This window comes from Cnephaeus nilssonii (genome assembly GCF_951640355.1).
Source record: "Cnephaeus nilssonii genome assembly, chromosome: 13".
Taxonomy (NCBI): Eukaryota; Metazoa; Chordata; class Mammalia; order Chiroptera; family Vespertilionidae; genus Cnephaeus; species Cnephaeus nilssonii.
Window position 1 is genome coordinate 80,685,812 of NC_137084.1, and position 16,793 is coordinate 80,702,604.

At 43.9% G+C, this 16,793-nt stretch overlaps 1 protein-coding gene across 3 annotated transcripts in view; it reads left to right on the forward strand.

The window, feature by feature from the left end:
- Window positions 1-6,661: 6,661 nt before the first annotated feature.
- PAFAH1B2 (platelet activating factor acetylhydrolase 1b catalytic subunit 2) overlaps window positions 6,662-16,793 on the forward strand; it is a 30,832-nt gene continuing 20,700 nt past the window's right edge. The window contains exons 1-3 of one of the 3 annotated variants that reach the window (XM_079787442.1): window positions 6,662-6,792; window positions 11,500-11,578; window positions 12,331-12,418. In XM_079787442.1, coding sequence (XP_079643568.1) covers window positions 12,338-12,418 — 81 coding nt within the window. In that variant the 5' untranslated portion in view covers window positions 6,662-6,792; window positions 11,500-11,578; window positions 12,331-12,337. The remainder of the gene's footprint in view (window positions 6,793-11,499; window positions 11,579-12,330; window positions 12,419-16,793) is intronic. The other 2 variants (XM_079787443.1, XM_079787441.1) reach the window with 2 other exon arrangements.

Consider the following 16,793-nt stretch of genomic DNA (forward strand, 5'->3'; position numbering starts at 1 on the left):
CAGATTCACAGGAAGGCTGGCTGAGTGGAAATTCTACAACTGGAAGGAAAGAGAAAAGCACACTGAGACTCAGAGGAGCTACGGAAGTAAAGTGCAGAGATACGGAGGCGCGCGCATGCTGAAAGAGCTGGCAACTGAGTACGCGGCTGGCTTTCTCAATTGGGAGGCAGACACAAGCTCCCAAATGCTCTGAACTCCAGTTCCGAGTGAGACTCTGGGGACCCAGATTCATACGGGGAGAAACTGGACTGTCTGGCATCGGGTGGAACTCAAGGGCGGCTTTCTCTCAGAGGGGCTTGCAGTGATTACCGTGGGACACTGAGACCCGAGGGCCTCTTAGGGCAGGGCTGACGGGAAGCCATTGCTGTTTGCTCCGCCCTGAGACCCCGCCCCATCCAAGCTGTGTGCAGAGGCTTTTGCATATGAATGGCCTGGCCCTTTGCCATCTAAAATTACCTAACAAACTGCAGCTGGGTCAGAGAGACTCAGAACATCCAAAAGAAGGGCAAGGCCCCACAGCAGCTTGCATTGCTTCACAGCTGGGCCTCATCTGGGCACCTCCAAACCCCAAACAAAGAAGAGGAATCTGCATATCTCTCCGTAGCTCCTGCTGGGTGGCCTCAGGCAGAGGCTAAATTAGCACCTCCTTAGAGATCCAAGAGCCAGTGTACCCAGTGGTCAGAGTGGGACCATCCAGATTACAAGTACTCAGATCCATAAGGGACACACTCAGGGGGCAGACTCAGTGAGCACCAAAGCCCCACTGAAGCAAGTCTTGCCCCATAAGAGTGTCTCCAACACAGAAGTTCTCCCAGCATAGACACAACTGATCCTCACAGCCAATTGGCCTGGAGGTCAATTCCTCCCAGGGATACCAACAACAATCAAGGCTTAACTACAACAAGACTGTGCACACAGCCCACAAAGGGGTGCACCAAGAGTGTCTACCTCAGGTAACTGGGGAAGCTGAGCCACTGGGCCCTATGGGACACCTAGCACACAAAGCCACTCTATCAACTCAGGGAAGCAGCCAAAATGCGGAGACAAAGAAACAGGTCACAAATGAAAGAAATGGAAGATATAGAGTTCAAAACCATGGTTATAAGGTTTTTCAAGAATTTTCTAGAAACCGCCGATAAATTTAGTGAGACCCTCGAGGATATGAAAAAGGACCAACTAGAAATTAAGCATACGCTGACTGAAATAAAAAATAATATACAGAGATCCAACAGCAGACTAGAGGATCACAAGAATAAAGTCAAAGATTTGAAATAGGAAGAAGCAAAAAACACCCAACCGGAAAAGCAAAAAAAAAAAAAAAAGAATCCAAAAATATGAAGATAGTGTAAGAAGCCTCTGGGACAACTTAAAGTGTACCAACATCCAAATTATGGGGTTGCCAGAAGAAGAGAGAGAGCAAGATATTGAAAACCTAGTTGAAGAAATAATGACAGAAAACTTCCCCCACCTGATAAAAGAAATAGACTTACAAGTCCAGGAAGCGCAGAGAACCCCAAACAAAAGGAATCCGAAGAGGACCACACCAAGACACAGCATAATTAAAATGCCAAGAGCAAAAGACAAAGAGAGAATATTAAAAGCAGCAAGAGAAAAACAGTTAGTTACCTACAAGGGAGTACCCATACGATTGTCAGCTGATTTCTCAACAGAAACTATGCAGGCCAGACGGGAGTGGCAAGAAATATTCAAAGTGATGAATAGCAAGAACCTACAACCAAGATTACTCTACCCAGCAAAGCTATCATTCAGAATTGAAGGGCAGATAAAGAGCTTCACAGATAAGAAAAAGCTAAAGGAGTTCATCACTGCCAAACCAGTATTATATGAAATGCTGAAGGGTACACTTTAAGAAGAGGAAGAAGAAAAAAGTAAAGATAAAAATTATGAACAACAAATACATATCTATCAACAAGTGAATCTAAAAATCAAGTGAATAAAAAAATCTGATGAACGGAATAAACTGGTGAATATAATAGAATCAGGGGCATAGAAAGGGAGTGGACTGACAATCCTCGGGGGGAAAGGGTTGTGGGAGGTGCAGGAAGAGACTGGACAAAAATTGTACACCTATGGATGAGGACAGTGGGGGGAGATAAGAGCATGGGGTGGGGTGGGAACCAGGTGGAGGGGAGCTATGGGGGGGGGGGGAAAGAGGAACAACTGTAATAATCTGAACAATAAAGATTTATTAAAAAACAAAAAAATTGAGAAAGTATTTATTGAACATATAGCTATTGAATGAAAGGAATTGAGGCAAATAAAAAGGTTAATTTATAAGGATGTAAGTGAAACTATTTTTTTCTGTTTAAACATTTCTTAATGTTGTTTTAACAATAAACAAAACTTTGCAACTCTTTTTCTGTAAGCCATCTGACCTTGTGTTCTACCCACAGAAATTTTCTGAATTCACACTGTGTTATTTCTCAGTCCAAGCTTTTCTTGCCTCTTATCATGCCTGAAATGCCAGGTCCTCTGAAATCTCCAGGTTTTATTCATGTAAGTAATGAAATACCAAGTAGTCTCCTAAATTTCAGGCAGCGAGAGTAGGATTTTGACACTTATCATTGCCAAAGTGCTTGAATTACTCTAGCCCATTTGAGTACTCCAATCAGTCCACAGGCATTTGTCAGGGCTTGTATATTTTCTTCCTTTTGGTTGTCATTTAGTCCCAAGGGAAACCAGACTGAAGAATCTGGATGGGTTCATAAAACTACCATAATTAATGGAAAAACAACTTGAAGGACAAGCTGGCCTGGTAAATTTCAGTCAATTTGCCTCATAGTCAAAAAACAATTTCTTTTTACCTATCACCAACTCCCACTATATGGAAAATAGACTCTGAATGGGGCCCTGTGGGGTAGGGGGAGGTTGTGTGGAAAGTGAGGAGCAAGACAGTGTGTATGCCATCAGAATTATGTTCCTGCATGTAACTGAGGGAAGGGAGCAAGTTTAGAACTAGAAAGGAACTTAGCAATGATCTAGTCCATCGTTTTTGGTTAATTTGTTGTTAATCCTCACCTGAAGATATTTTTCCCATTGATTTTTGTAGAGAGTGGAAAAGAAGGAAGGGAAGAGAGAGAGAGACAGAAACAGAGAGAGAGAGAGACACACATCAATTGGCTGCCTCCCAAAGGCACCCCTAACTGGGGCCAGGGATGGAACCTGCAACCCAGGTGTGTGCCCTTGACTGGGAATGGTACCCACAACCCTTTGGTGCATGGGCCAATGCTCTAACCCAGTGGTCGGCAAACTCATTAGTCAACAGAGCCAAATATCAACAGTACAACGATGGAAATTTCTTTTGAGAGCCAAATTTTTAAAACTTAAACTTCTTCTAACGCCACTTCTTCAAAATAGACTTGCCCAGGCCATGGTATTTTGTGGAAGAGCCACACTCAGGGGCCAAAGAGCCGCATGTGGCTCGCGAGCCGCGGTTTGCCGACCATGGCTCTAACCACTTCGTGGCACCAGCCAGGGCTCTACTCCATCTTGCAGACTAAGAAACAAAGGCTGGAATAAGTTAAATAAGCCATAGCTTTTGGACAAGAACCCAGGGCATGCTGAAGCCTCGTTTAGAATCCTTTCCACTATACCACCTACATATTTTTTTAATATATTTTATTGATTTTTTACAGAGAGGAAGGGAGAGGGATAGTCAGAAACATCGATGAGAAAGAAACATCGATCAGCTGCCTCCTGCACACTCCCCACTGGGTATGTGCCCGCAACCAAGGTACATGCCCTTGACCAGAATCGAACCCAGGACCCTTGAGTTCGCAGGCCGATGCTCTATCCACTGAACCAAACCGGTCAGGGCACCTACATATTTTTTTTAATGAATTGTTTAGAAAGCTAAAACAAAAATCAGGAGACAGGCTCTCAATAAATTTCAAGGTTCAGTGACATTGAGATTTTGCCAAAATACTAAAGACCGCCTAAGCCATAAAGGTATTTAAATATTTGCAGAGACTAGTTTAACTACGTCTAGTATTTCCTAGGGGCACACCTCCCTTATTTATGTTTCTCAGTTAAAAAGTTGAAAAAAAAAAACAAGAAGTAGACCAGCCATGGGTTGCACACAGGCACACATTCAACCCTTGATCATTTCATTCCTCACTCAGCAGTATTTTATGAGTGTCTACTATGGACCAAGTATCCCGCCAGGTACTAGGAATTCACAGGACAAGGTTCTGGCTAGCTCAGAACTCACAAGGGAAGACAGTATGTTAAAGTGGTGATTACATTAAAATGTGTTGAGTATTAACATTGGGGAAATGCCAGATTCTATAGATTTATCCCTGGAGAATAATTCAAGCTGTTTATCTTCTGTTATTACTATACTAGAGGCCCAGTGCATGAAATTCATGCACAGGGAGAGGGTCCCCTCAGCCCAGCCTGCACCCTCTCCAATCAGGAACCCTTGGAGGATGTCCGACTGCCGGTTTAGGCCCAATCCTGAGGATCTGGCCTAAACCGGCAGTTGGACATCCCTCTCACAATCCTGGACCACTGGCTCCTAACCTCTCACCTGCCTGCCTGCCTGATCGCCCCTAACTTCCCCCCTGTCAGCCTGATCACCCCTAACCACCTCTGCCTGCCGGCCTGATCACCCCTAACTGCCCCCCCTGCTGGCCTGATTGCCCCTCACTGCCCCCCCGCCAGCCTGGTTGCCCCATGCTGCCTGCTGTTCAGTCATTTGGTCATCCCTCACCAACCCCCCTGCCAGCCTGGTTGCCCTAACTGCCCCCCCCCCTGCCAACCTGGTCACCCCTCACTGCCCCCCCTGCTGGCCTGGTCACCCCCAACTGCCCCCCCCCCGGCCTGGCCGCCCCCAACTGCCCACCCTGCCGGCCTGGCCACCCCACACAGCCTGCTGTTCATTCGTTTGGTCATCCCTCACTGCACCCCCTACCAGCCTGGTTGCCCCACACAGCCTGCTGTTCAGTCGTTTGGTCACCCTCACTGCCCCCCCTGCTGGCCTGGTCACCCCACACAGCCTGCTGTTCAGTCATTTGGTTGTCCCTCACTAACCCCCCTGCCAGCCTTGTCGCCCCATGCAGCCTGTGTTCGGTTGTGACGGCCCCTGGCTTTTTTATATATTAGGATTCCTGGGCTGCCTCTTTATACCATCATTTGAGTTCCCCAAACACAAACTCTTCTCAATAAAACACTTAAAGCAACAAACATTTCCTGAGCACCTCCTGGTGTGCCATACCTGGTGTGAATTTCTGCAAGAGAATTCCAAGGTAAACTAGTAATGTAAAATGCATTTTATATGGGGACAAAATTATTTTGGATTATATATGACTGTTAAATTTAGTTCCACTTGACAAGCACAGGTGATCTCAGAAGTAATTTGATATGTCTTGAAACTTTAGGCTCCCAGGTTTTTATAGTACTAACAGGTTTTGTCAGCAAAATTAAATCCCCTGATCATTTTTGGGGTGCTACTGTATTCTGGGCACAGGTATAAATTACTCCCATCCATCCTTACAGGGCCAGCTCAGCCCAGCCAGTGTTGCTCAATGGTTGAGCCTCAACCCATGAACCAAGAGGTCACTGATTCGATTCTGGTCAGGGCACATGCCTGGGTTTCAGACTCCATCCCCAGTAGGGGGGCTGCAGGAGGCAGCCGATGGATGTTTCTATTTCTCTTCCCTTCTCCCTTCCTCCCTCTCTAAAATCAATTAAAACATTTTTTTAAAGGGCCAGCTCAGAGCGCTACTCCACATAGCCCTCCTCTCTACCCTTAACAGATCTCACATTTCTGTAGCATTTATCATATATTATCCTTCTTATATAATAAAAGGCTAATATGCAAACCAACCCAATGGCAGAACCACCGGTTGCTATGACGCACACTGACCACCAGGGGGCAAACACTCAACACAGGAGCTGCCCCTTGGCGGTCAGTGCGCTCCCAGCGCCTCTCAGCCAGAAGCTGGGCTCATGGCGAGGGGTGGCAGGAGCCTCTCCTGCCTCTGCGGCAGCACTAAGGATGTTGGGCTGCTGGCAGTGGGACAGCCCCGAGGGCTCCAGGACTGCGAGAGGGTGCAGGCCCAGCTGAGGGACCCCCCCCCCCCAGTGCACGAATTTCGTGCACCAGGCCTCCTGTTTTCAATATTGACTTTGTGTATGTCTTCCCCTAAACGGGATGGATCATTAAGGAAAAGACTGGGCCTCGCCATCGCCCTACAGAGGCAGTCCCCCAGAATCCGTACTTTCCTCCTGAAACAGAAATTCCATCATAAATGTACGGGGTTGCCTCGTTAACCTTGGAGACTCACTGCCATCACGCTTGCAGCAACCAGGGTTATTGCACGGGGTGGAGAAGGAAGCCAGGTCGGCTGGAGGGAAGGGAATGGCGTCAGCGTGAGGTCACGCCACATGGTCCCGAATGTCATCTCTGCACAGCGGAGACATTAACACGGGATGGAGGGATGCAGCTGGAGGGAAGCCGAGAGGCCCCAGCGCGCAGTCTACAGTCCAAAGAGGGCCGGACACGGAACAAAGCGGGGACCTCCCGGGGCGTGGCCGCCCATCCGAACGCCGGAGCGAGAGAGGGAGAGTGGACAGCGGGAAGCCACCCCGAGGCCCCGTAGGATGGGGCGGGACTTCCGGGAGCCATTTGCCTGAGTGGCAGGGGAACCGGAAGTGGGGGCGCTGCCGCTGGTGCTCGGGCCGAGGGACGCGCCGTAGTGGGGCCGCCGGGACTGAGCGAGCGACAGACGCGCCACCCGCCGCCGGGGCCAGCACGGACCCTCCGCCTGAGTGAGTGCGTCCAGGGTCGCGAGAGCTGCGGCTCCGAGGGGGCGTGGGGAGGGCTGCGCTTCGGCCTCGCGAGCGGCCCGCGGCCTCCCCTCCCCCACCCGGGGCCTCCCCGCCTCCGGGGCCTCCCGCGCCTGCCCCCCGCGCCGCCTGGCCTCGCCTCCGCGGGTCCAGAACCTTTCCCCATACCCCACCCCCACGCCTGTCGGCCCTGGCCGCTCCCCGCTCCCCGCTGTCCCGCCCGGAGGAAGACCGTGGCCGGGCGCCCCTCCCCGCCGCCCCGGGGACGCCTCCAGCCCGGCTGCCCGGCCCCGGCTCGCGCCGCGGGCGCCGCTGGCAGCAGCGCTGCTTCCAGTCCAGCTGCTGTCTTTTCCCTCCGTCCCGACGGCCCCTCCCCGTCGCTCTTGTCCGAGAGGCCTGGAACGCGCGTCCACGCCAGTTAGTTACTCTGTTGTTTCTTGACGGGGCACCTTTTCCCCTCCCCCTTTTGTTGAAAATCTCAACTCTTAGAAACTTCTCCGCTGCCTCCTCCAATGTAGTTTAAAAATTCATGGACTGTTCTGACTCAGAAGGGATTCTTTCTTAGCGGGCTCTCCAGCCCCGCCGCTCATTTTAGAGATGGGGCCCAGCGAGGGTGCTTTGCCCAAGGTCAGCCCGCTGCTTAACCGACCACTGGACAGGTGTTCTCAGGTGCTTTCCCCGGCGGTCCGAGTCCGCGCAGCGGGTCTGGACCTTCAGGTCTGCAGGTTGGTGATGCCCGTTGCGTGGCGACTCACTGTTCTCCGTCCCCTAGCTCCCGCCGCCCCAGCGCCGCCTTTCATCATTCATACACAAACCTTGAGAAAACCAAACACTTGAAATGTGGCCTCTTCTTAAAGCTTCCCCACGGGGAAAGGGGAGCCGACCTGGACCCCACCCTAGCAGCTCTTTTCGTTCAACTTGAAATTGGGGGAGGGGAGGGGAGGGGAGGTAAAGGAAGGAGAAAATGCAGAGGACTATCTCCCCGGAACTTTGGAGCAGCCCCTGCCTTGGATGTGCCTGTGTCTTTAGATTCTGCTCCGGGGCACATTGTTCTGATACAAAGGCTGCTTCCTTGTGGGGGAGCAGGAGAGGAGTAGGAGATCTTTGTGCTTTAATTTGTTGGCTTGGGCATTGGATAATAAATCAGGGATGTGCTGGAAACTGGGGACCCTCCCACCAGCCCCTGAGGCGGGGTATTCAGGATGAGGCCTGCCTTCCCCTTCGGAACCACCCTGCCAATAACTGCCTCTGAAACAAAACGAAGAGTCCGAGGTCTGAGTGGAAACGTTCTGAATCTTTTCCTTCTTAGTGAAACGTTCCCCCTCCATCTGTTTCCTGGTTAAACTACAGAAACATCCACCGGGCCTGAAAATGTGAAGTTAATTCTTTGTTGGAACTGGCTTCTGAGTAGGCCCGCTACCCCGTGCCTGGTAGAGGCCTCTGGGAGTTGGTGTCCTGCTGTCAGTGCGAGTTAAGGAGGAAGACAGGCCAGTGCAGGGAACTTGGGGATGCTGTGCATCTCCTCCTCTTCCCAGAAAACTCATTTTAATGAACAGTGGAGCTTACCTGGAACGTCTCTCCTGGTCAGTTAACAAAACTTGCGTTCTTTGGGCCTTTTTCTCCATTAGGCTGGGTTTTTCTAACGGAACCTGCAGCTTGTGATCTCAAGTGAATTGCACAGGGGAGATGATCAGGAATCAGGAAGGTGAGATGGCAGTCAGATCCCTCCCTGTTGGTCCTTTTTTGATGTGTTATTGATTACAGCTTGGCCATTCTGAATGCCACTGTGTCACAATAGTGCTCTCTACTGAGGGGAAAACCCAGAATCACTCAGGTTTTGTGACCTACACAGGCTGTTCTCTGGATAGCTCTTCATTCATTCTTTTTTTTGTAAAGAATATAACAGTTTATTTTATTAAACTCCCAAATTCTTTGAATCTTCTAAATGAACCAGGTTGTACATTTCCATCCTGGTTCTTAAAGAGGAGGTTGCATGGGCTTGTGGCTATTTTTCTTTACCTCATGTTTAAAAATGTTACCAAGCCATAGGCATCTGTAAAAATGAAAGCTACTTTGTCAAAATAATACACACTATCTTGTAAATAGTAAGTTCTTAATAAAACTTACTTGCAATTATTATTCTAAATCAGTTGTTTACCTGTTGGAGGAACTCTGAAAATCCATGTAAAATGAATCATAGGCCTAAATAGATCTTACAGAATAAACTTCTGGTCTTGAAAGTAGAGTATGTGCACACACTGGCATGCATAAGAGGATACATTGTAATACAGGAGAAAATTTAGAACTTTTTTCATTTCATTTAATTTTTATGTATAAAAGGAAAAAGTAAACCTTACTAATATATGTGTTATACACAGATTAACAATAATTTCACATAAATACACATTGGGGTGCATTTTTTAAAGTTTCTAAAACAAAAACAATGTTTGAACCACACTAATCTGGACCAGTCTTGACTCATCTGCTTTAGTTCACTTCATGCTTTCCTATTGGGTATTCACCTAGCCTCTCTTTTGACTCTTTGTTGGAGGAATCTGCCTTGAGAGACAGGCCATGTGGCTTTGTAGTCATATTTGTTAGAAACTTGACTCACTCTATATTCTATCCTTGGCTTTATCTTCATCTTTGGAGACATACAGAATAACCCTAACATCCCTTCCTAGTCATCTTTGACTATGTTGACAGCTCTTTCTGTCCTGTCTTCTTCCTCTTCCCAACCAGTTTTTCTATAGATACCTAGTTTGTACATACCCATTTCTTAAAAACTATTCTAATATGAAAGGTTTTCAAATTTCTCATTATCTTGGCTCATTTCCTCTAGACACTCTCCAGTTGTCAAAATTCTTTTTAAGTTTTTCAACAAGATTTGAACATGGTATCCCAAGAGCTAAAATGAGCTTAAGGGCCTATCTGCACTTTGTCTTTATGCGGGGAGGGATGTATTTGAATACATTTATTATGAAGGTACTTCATATTGATAGTTGGACACTCTTGCTCTTTATTTTTTTAAATATATTTTTATTGATTTCAGAGAGGAAGGGAAAGAGAGAGAGAGATGGAAACATCAGTGATGAGAGAAAATCATTGGTTGGCTGCCTCCTGCACGCCCCTACTGGGGATCAAGCCCACACATCCCAGGCAAGTGCCCTTGACTGGAATTGAACCCCGGGACCCGTTAGTCTGCAGGCCAGTGCTCTATCCACTGAGCCAAACCGGCTAGGGCTGTCTCTCTTCCTCTTTAAACAATCCCCAGTAAAAATAGTTTAATAGTGAGAGTAGGAGAGATTATTTTTCTCCTTCAGTAGTGATTCTTAATTATACTTTTTAAACTGTGTAAAGTTCACTTTTGCCTCAAAATACCTAACATGTTAAGTGTTTCCCCAGGTGGGAAAATAAATAGAAAAAACTAATGAAATGGTTGGGTTTCTTAAATCTATTTTAAAAGTTAAGTTAGAAAATAGACTTTTTCAGTTAGAGTGGAAAATGGAGCTCATTGTTCTTATATTTCTTTACATTATATGTCTAATTTTGAAATCCATAATGTAGGAAATGTTGATTGCCCTTTATGTGTCTTAAGGCCAATAGAGCTTGTGATCAGCAGGGAAGTAAGGTACTTTTTAAATTAAAACTATTATTAAACACTAGAGGCCCAATGCATGAAATTCATGCAAGGGCAGCGCCCTCGTAGCCCTCACAGCCCCAGCTTCCTTTAGCTGTCCGGTCTAATTAGCATATTAGGCTTTTATTATTACAGATTATGTCATATTTAACCTGAATAGCAGACTTAATTCTATAATTGAACCCAAAGACACTTTTATAGATGTTTTATGGGGTTAAAAAAGCAAAAACCTAAGATTAAACAATTCTATATGGCTATTTGTTTTAATCCCTTTAATCATTTTTCTTTTTCCTTTATGCATGTTTTAATTTTTTCATACCTTTTTAAAGACAGTGATACTCCAAACATATCATACATAGTCTGATTGGAGTTATATAAATTCATCTTGCAGTTCTTCCTGATTCTTGTATTTTTACCTTGATGTTTTTAGCTCTGTATAGTATTTATGTATGTCTTTTGAATGAAATGGTTACATATAAGGCCCTCTTTAGGGAGTCATCTATGAATTCTTTTGTGATCAGTGGGCCAGATGTGACATTGGGGGGGTCAGACAAACCTAATTCCAGTCACTCACCGTGCAAATTACCTAAATTGTCTGATCCTCATTTTGCAGCACTTTTGTGAGGATTGGATACATAACACATAGAGTCCTTCATGGAAAGATGCTATTTTTTGATAGCTGCAAATTTTAGTAATCTGAAGAAATATATACATAGGGAGTGGGTGGTATTTTACATCTTCAGTCAGATATGGGTCTAAACGTGAGCCTAATTTTTTTAGACCTAGTATAATTTAGAACTGCGCTAATTTGTTTGTATAATCAGTAGTAAAACTCAGTCCTCCTTCCGAGAAAGTTTAGCTGTATTTGAGGATGGCAAAAGAAGGAAAAAGATGAATATGGTCTCCTTTTTTATAAGCCACAAAACCCAAGATTTTTGCCTTTTTCATCAACCTTTGCATTTGCCAAGTGCCCTCTTTAGCCTAATGTCTCTAATATGTATTCTCCATTGTTGGTTGAAAGCAGTCTGGCTTCTTAATTGTCTTTCTAGAACAGGTGGAGAACGTCTGGCCCGTGGGCAGTATAAGGCCAGTGAGATCATTTGGTCTGGCCCTGCCAAGGCATTAGGGGTGAGTTAATTAAACATTTGACCAAATATAGCAGGCTAATTTTTAAGTTGATAAGTTTGTATGGCCCATAAATGATGTTATAAATATTCAAATGGCCCTTGGCAGAAAAAAGCTTCCCCACACCTGTTCTAGAAGATTAGAATTTCTAATTTTTCTGAATTTCACTTATTCTTTCTTCTCCACTATGAGATGCCATCTTTGTGTTCATCGTTAATAAAATGTTCTTAGTGGAGATCTTTCATAAGTAAAAATACCTAGTAAATGTTTGTCAAGAACCAGGGCCAAAGCCTATGGCCAATTTTATCATAACATGTAGTACAGTTATTTGTGTGATATTGGTGAACAGTGCTATTACTATAGTAATACTTAAGAATGTAACTAGCAACCTAAAAAGCTCTAATGTAGATTTCATTGAACTATAGGTGCCTAATTCCTTGTGTCCTTTGGTATAATAGTAACATGCAATCGTGAAAAATTAATTACTCAGAGCAGACTTTTTAAATGTAATGCACTGTTTCTAAATGATATTCAGACCTGCCTAGGAGTTTAGTGCTGCTGGATATTTATGGGACTTAAGCAGTTGTGTCCTGGAATTCATTTCTGCTGAAAATAAAGTCCAGTTATTTTTGTTTCCATGCAAAACCACAACAAAACTTAAATTTTATTTACTAGCATATAGTACTTAAGTAAGCAGTAACAAATAAATATTTCTGTTAATGGATGAAAAATGACACACACATTATTTTCCTCAGGTATAGAATGAGCCAAGGAGACTCAAACCCAGCAGCCATTCCACATGCAGCGGAAGATATTCAAGGAGATGACAGATGGATGTCTCAGGTAAAATGAAGGGCGCATGTATTATTCACATGAGATGAGCCTCTTCTGTTTTTTGAGAGTCTTTTGACCAAAGCTGCAAAGGGTGTTTTTAATGGTCAACAAGAAGTTATTACTATAGCCCTGACCGGTTTGGCTCAGTGGATAGAGCGTTGGCCTGTGGACTGAAGGGTCCCAGGTTCGATTCCGATCAAGGGCATGTACCTTGGTTGCGGGCACATCCCCAGTAGGGGGTGTGCGGGAGGCAGCTGATTGATGTTTCTCTCTCATCGATGTTTCTAACTCTCTATCCCTCTCCCTTCCTCTCTGTAAAAAAATCAATAAATATATTTTTTGAAGAAAAGAATTTATTACTATAAGTAAAAGTCTAACATTAGAAATCTCAGGCCTAATCACCATCTGCTGTTGGAACTGAGAAATATTTTGAAAGCATGGTAATTGCCCTCTTAATTTTAAGATATAACAATGTCTCTACAGTATTCTTTTTGTATTATAACAGTTTTTGAATTTCAAAATGACACAAATATTACAAAAATTTTAAAAAGAACTTCGTATATCTTTCATCTAGACTTGCCAGTTAAGATTCTTGTTGTTGTGGAATTGAACCCATGACCCTTTGGTCCAAGGGCTGACGCTCTAATCGCCGAACAACACCAGCCAAGGCACCAGTTAACATTTTGCCATCTACCTAATTGTTGTGTCTGTATCTATTATGATATCTGAACGCATAATAATCTGACCACTCAGTGTATATCCTATATAATAAAAGGCTAATATGCAAATTGTCCCCTCAACCAGGAGTTCGACCAGCAGGCAGGCCAGCCAACTGCCCATGTCCCCTCCCCCTGGCCAGGCTGGCCGGACCCCACCCATGCACAAATTCATGCACCGGGCCTCTAACACACACACACACACACACACACACACACACACACACACACACACACACACTGAGTGGCCAGATTATTATGCGTTCCGAGATCATAATAATCTGGCCATTCAGTGTATACCCAAAATACTGTTTTTTTCTGAACCATTTGAGAATGAGTTACAGTTATTATGTCTTTCACCCCTAAATAGTTCAGTGTTTTCTAAGAACAATGACATTTTCTTTTTTATTTATTTTTTTATTATTTTATTGAGGTATTATATGTGTACATATCTTACCATTACCCCACCCCCACCCCACACCCATACATGCCCTCACACCCCAGAGTTTTGCGTCCATTGTTTATGCTTATATGCATGCATACAAGTCCTTCGTTTGATTTCTTATCTCCCCCCCTCCCTAACTTTCCCCCTGTAATTTGAAAGTCTGTTTGTTGCTTTACTGTCTCTGTATCTATCTTTTTGTTCATCCGTTTATAATGTTCTTTATTATCCATAAATGAGTGAGATCATGTGGTATTTTTCTTTCATTGACTGGCTTATTTCACTTAGTATAATATTTTCCAATTCCATCCAGGTTGCTGCAAATGATGAGAATTCCTTCTTTTTTATGGCAGCATAGTATTCCATTGTGTAGATGTACCACAGTTTTCTGATCCAGTCATCTGCTGACGGGCACCTAGGCTGTTTCCAAATCTTAGCTATTGTAAATTGTGCTGCTATGAACATAGGGGTGCATATATCCTTTCTGATTGGTGTTTCTAGTTTCTTCGGCTATATTCCCAGGAGTGGGATTACTGGGTCAAATGGGCGTTCCATTTTCAGTTTTTTGAGGAAATTCCATACTGTTCTCCACAGTGGCTGCACCAGTCTGCATTCCCACCAGCAGTGCACGAGGGTTCCTTTTTCTCCGCATCCTCGCCAACACTTGTCGTTTGTTGATTTGTTGATGATAGCCATTCTGACAGGTGTGAGATGGTACCTCATTGTTGTTTTGATTTGCATCTCTCGGATAATAAGTGACTTTGAGCATGTTTTCATGTGTCTCTTGGCCTTCCTTCTGTCTTCTTTTGAAAATATTCTGTTTAGGTCCGTTGCCCATTTTTTTATTGGATCATTTATCTTCCTCTTACTAAGTTGCATAAGCTGCCTGTAGATGTTGGAGATTAAACCTTTATCAGTGATAGGATTTGCAAATATGTTCTCCCATGCAGTGGGCTTTCTTGTTGTTTTGTTGATGGTTTCTTTTGCTGTAAAAAAGCTTTTTATTTTGATGTAGTCCCATTTGTTAATTTTCTCTTTAGCTTCCATTGCCCTAGGGGCAGTGTCAGTGAAGAAGTTCTTTTGGCATATGTCTGAGATTTTGTTGCCTGTGGATTCCTCTAGTATTTTTATGGTTTCCCGTCTTATGTTTAAGTCCTGTATCCATTTTGAGTTTATTTTTGTGTATGGTGTAAGTTGGTGATCTAGTTTCATTTTTTTGCATGTGTGTGTCCAATTTTCCCAACACCATTTATTGAAGAGACTGTCTTGACTCCATTGTATGTTCATGCCTCCTTTGTCAAATATTAATTGAGCATAGTGGTTTGGGTCGATATCTGGATTCTCTATTCTGTTCCATTGATCGATATGTCTGTTCTTGTGCCAGTACCAGGCTGTTTTGAGAACAGTGGCTTTGTAATACAGCTTGAAATCTGGTATTGAGATCCCTCCTACTTTATTCTTCTTTCTCAGGATTGCTGCGGCTATTCGGGGTCTTTTTTTTATTCCAGATGAATTTTTGGAGTTCTTTCTAAGTCTGTGAAATATGTTGTTGGTATTTTGATGGGGAGTGCATTGAATCTGTAGATTGCTTTGGGTAGTATGGACATTTTAATGATGTTGATTCTACCAATCCATGAACATGGTATGTTCTTCCATCTGTTTACGTCTTCCTCTATCTCTTTTTTCAGTGTCCTGTAGTTTTCCGCGTATAGGTCTTTTACCTCCTTAGTTAAGTTTATTCCTAGGTATCTTAATTTTTTTGGTGCAATGGTAAATGGGATTGCTTTTTTAGTCTCTCTTTCTGTAAGTTCACTATTGGTGTATAGAAATGCCATAGATTTCTTGGCATTAATTTTGTATCCCGCTACATTGCCGAATTCCTTTATTAAGTCTATTAGTTTTTTGATGGAATCTTTTGGGTTTTTTATGTACAATATCATGTCATCTGCAAATAAGGACAGCTTCACTTCTTCTTTTCCAATTTGGATGCCTCTTATTTCTTCTTCTTGCCTAATTGCGGTAGCTAATACTTCCAGTACTATGTCAAACAGGAGTGGTGAGAGTGGGCATCCCTGTCTTGTTCCTGTTCTTAGGGGAAATAGTTTTAGTTTTTGCCCATTGAGTATGATGTTTGCTGTGGGTTTATCATATATAGCTTTTATTATGTTGAGGTATGATCCTCCTATTCCCACCTTGTTGAGAGTTTTTATCAAGAAAGGGTGTTGGATTTTGTCAAATGCTTTTTCTGCATCTATTGATATGATTATGTGATTTTTATCTCTCAATTTGTTTATGTGATGTATCACATTTGTTGATTTGCGGATATTGTACCATCCTTGCATTCCTGGGATAAATCCTACTTGGTCATGATGTATGATCGATCCTTCTGATGTATTGCTGGAGCCGATTTGCTAGGATTTTGTTGAGGATTTTGGCATCTATGTTCATGAGGGATATTGGTCTGTAAGTCTCTTTCATTGTGTTGTCTTTATCTGGTTTTGGTATTAGGGTGATGCTGGCTTCATAGAAGGAGCCTGGAAGTGTTCCTTCCTCTTGAATTTTTTGGAATAGTCTGAGGAGGATAGGTTTTAGTTCTTCCTTGAAGGTTTGGTAAAACTCTCCTGTGAAGCCTTCTGGCCCCGGGCTTTTGTTTGCCGGAAGCTTTTTGATGATTGCTTCAATTTCTTCCATAGTTACTGGCCTGTTGAGCTGTTTAGCTTCTTCCTGATTCAGTTTTGGAAGGTTGTATTTGTTTAGGAATATGTCCATTTCCTCCAGGTTGTCCAGTTTGTTGGAATAGAGTTGTTCGTAGTATTTTGTAACAATCCTTTGTATTTCGTCGGAGTCTGTTGTTATTTCACCTCTTTCATTTCTGATTTTGTTTATTTGGGTCTTCTCTCTTTGCTTCTTGGTGAGCCTGGCTAGAGGTTCATCAATCTTGTTTATCCTTTCAAAGAACCAGCTCTTGGTTTTGTTGATCTTTTGTATTGTTTCTTTGGTCTCTATGTCGTTTATCTCCGCTCTGATCTTTATTATTTCTTTCCTTCTGCTTACACTGGGCTTTTCTTGTTGCTCTCTCTCTAACTCTTTGAGTTGTTGGGTTAGGTAATTTATTACCATTATTTCTTGTTTTTTGCAGTAGGCTTGTAGAGCTATGAACTTCCCTCTCAGGACTGCTTTCGCTGTGTCCCATAGATTTTGGATTGTTGTGTTTTCATTGTCATTT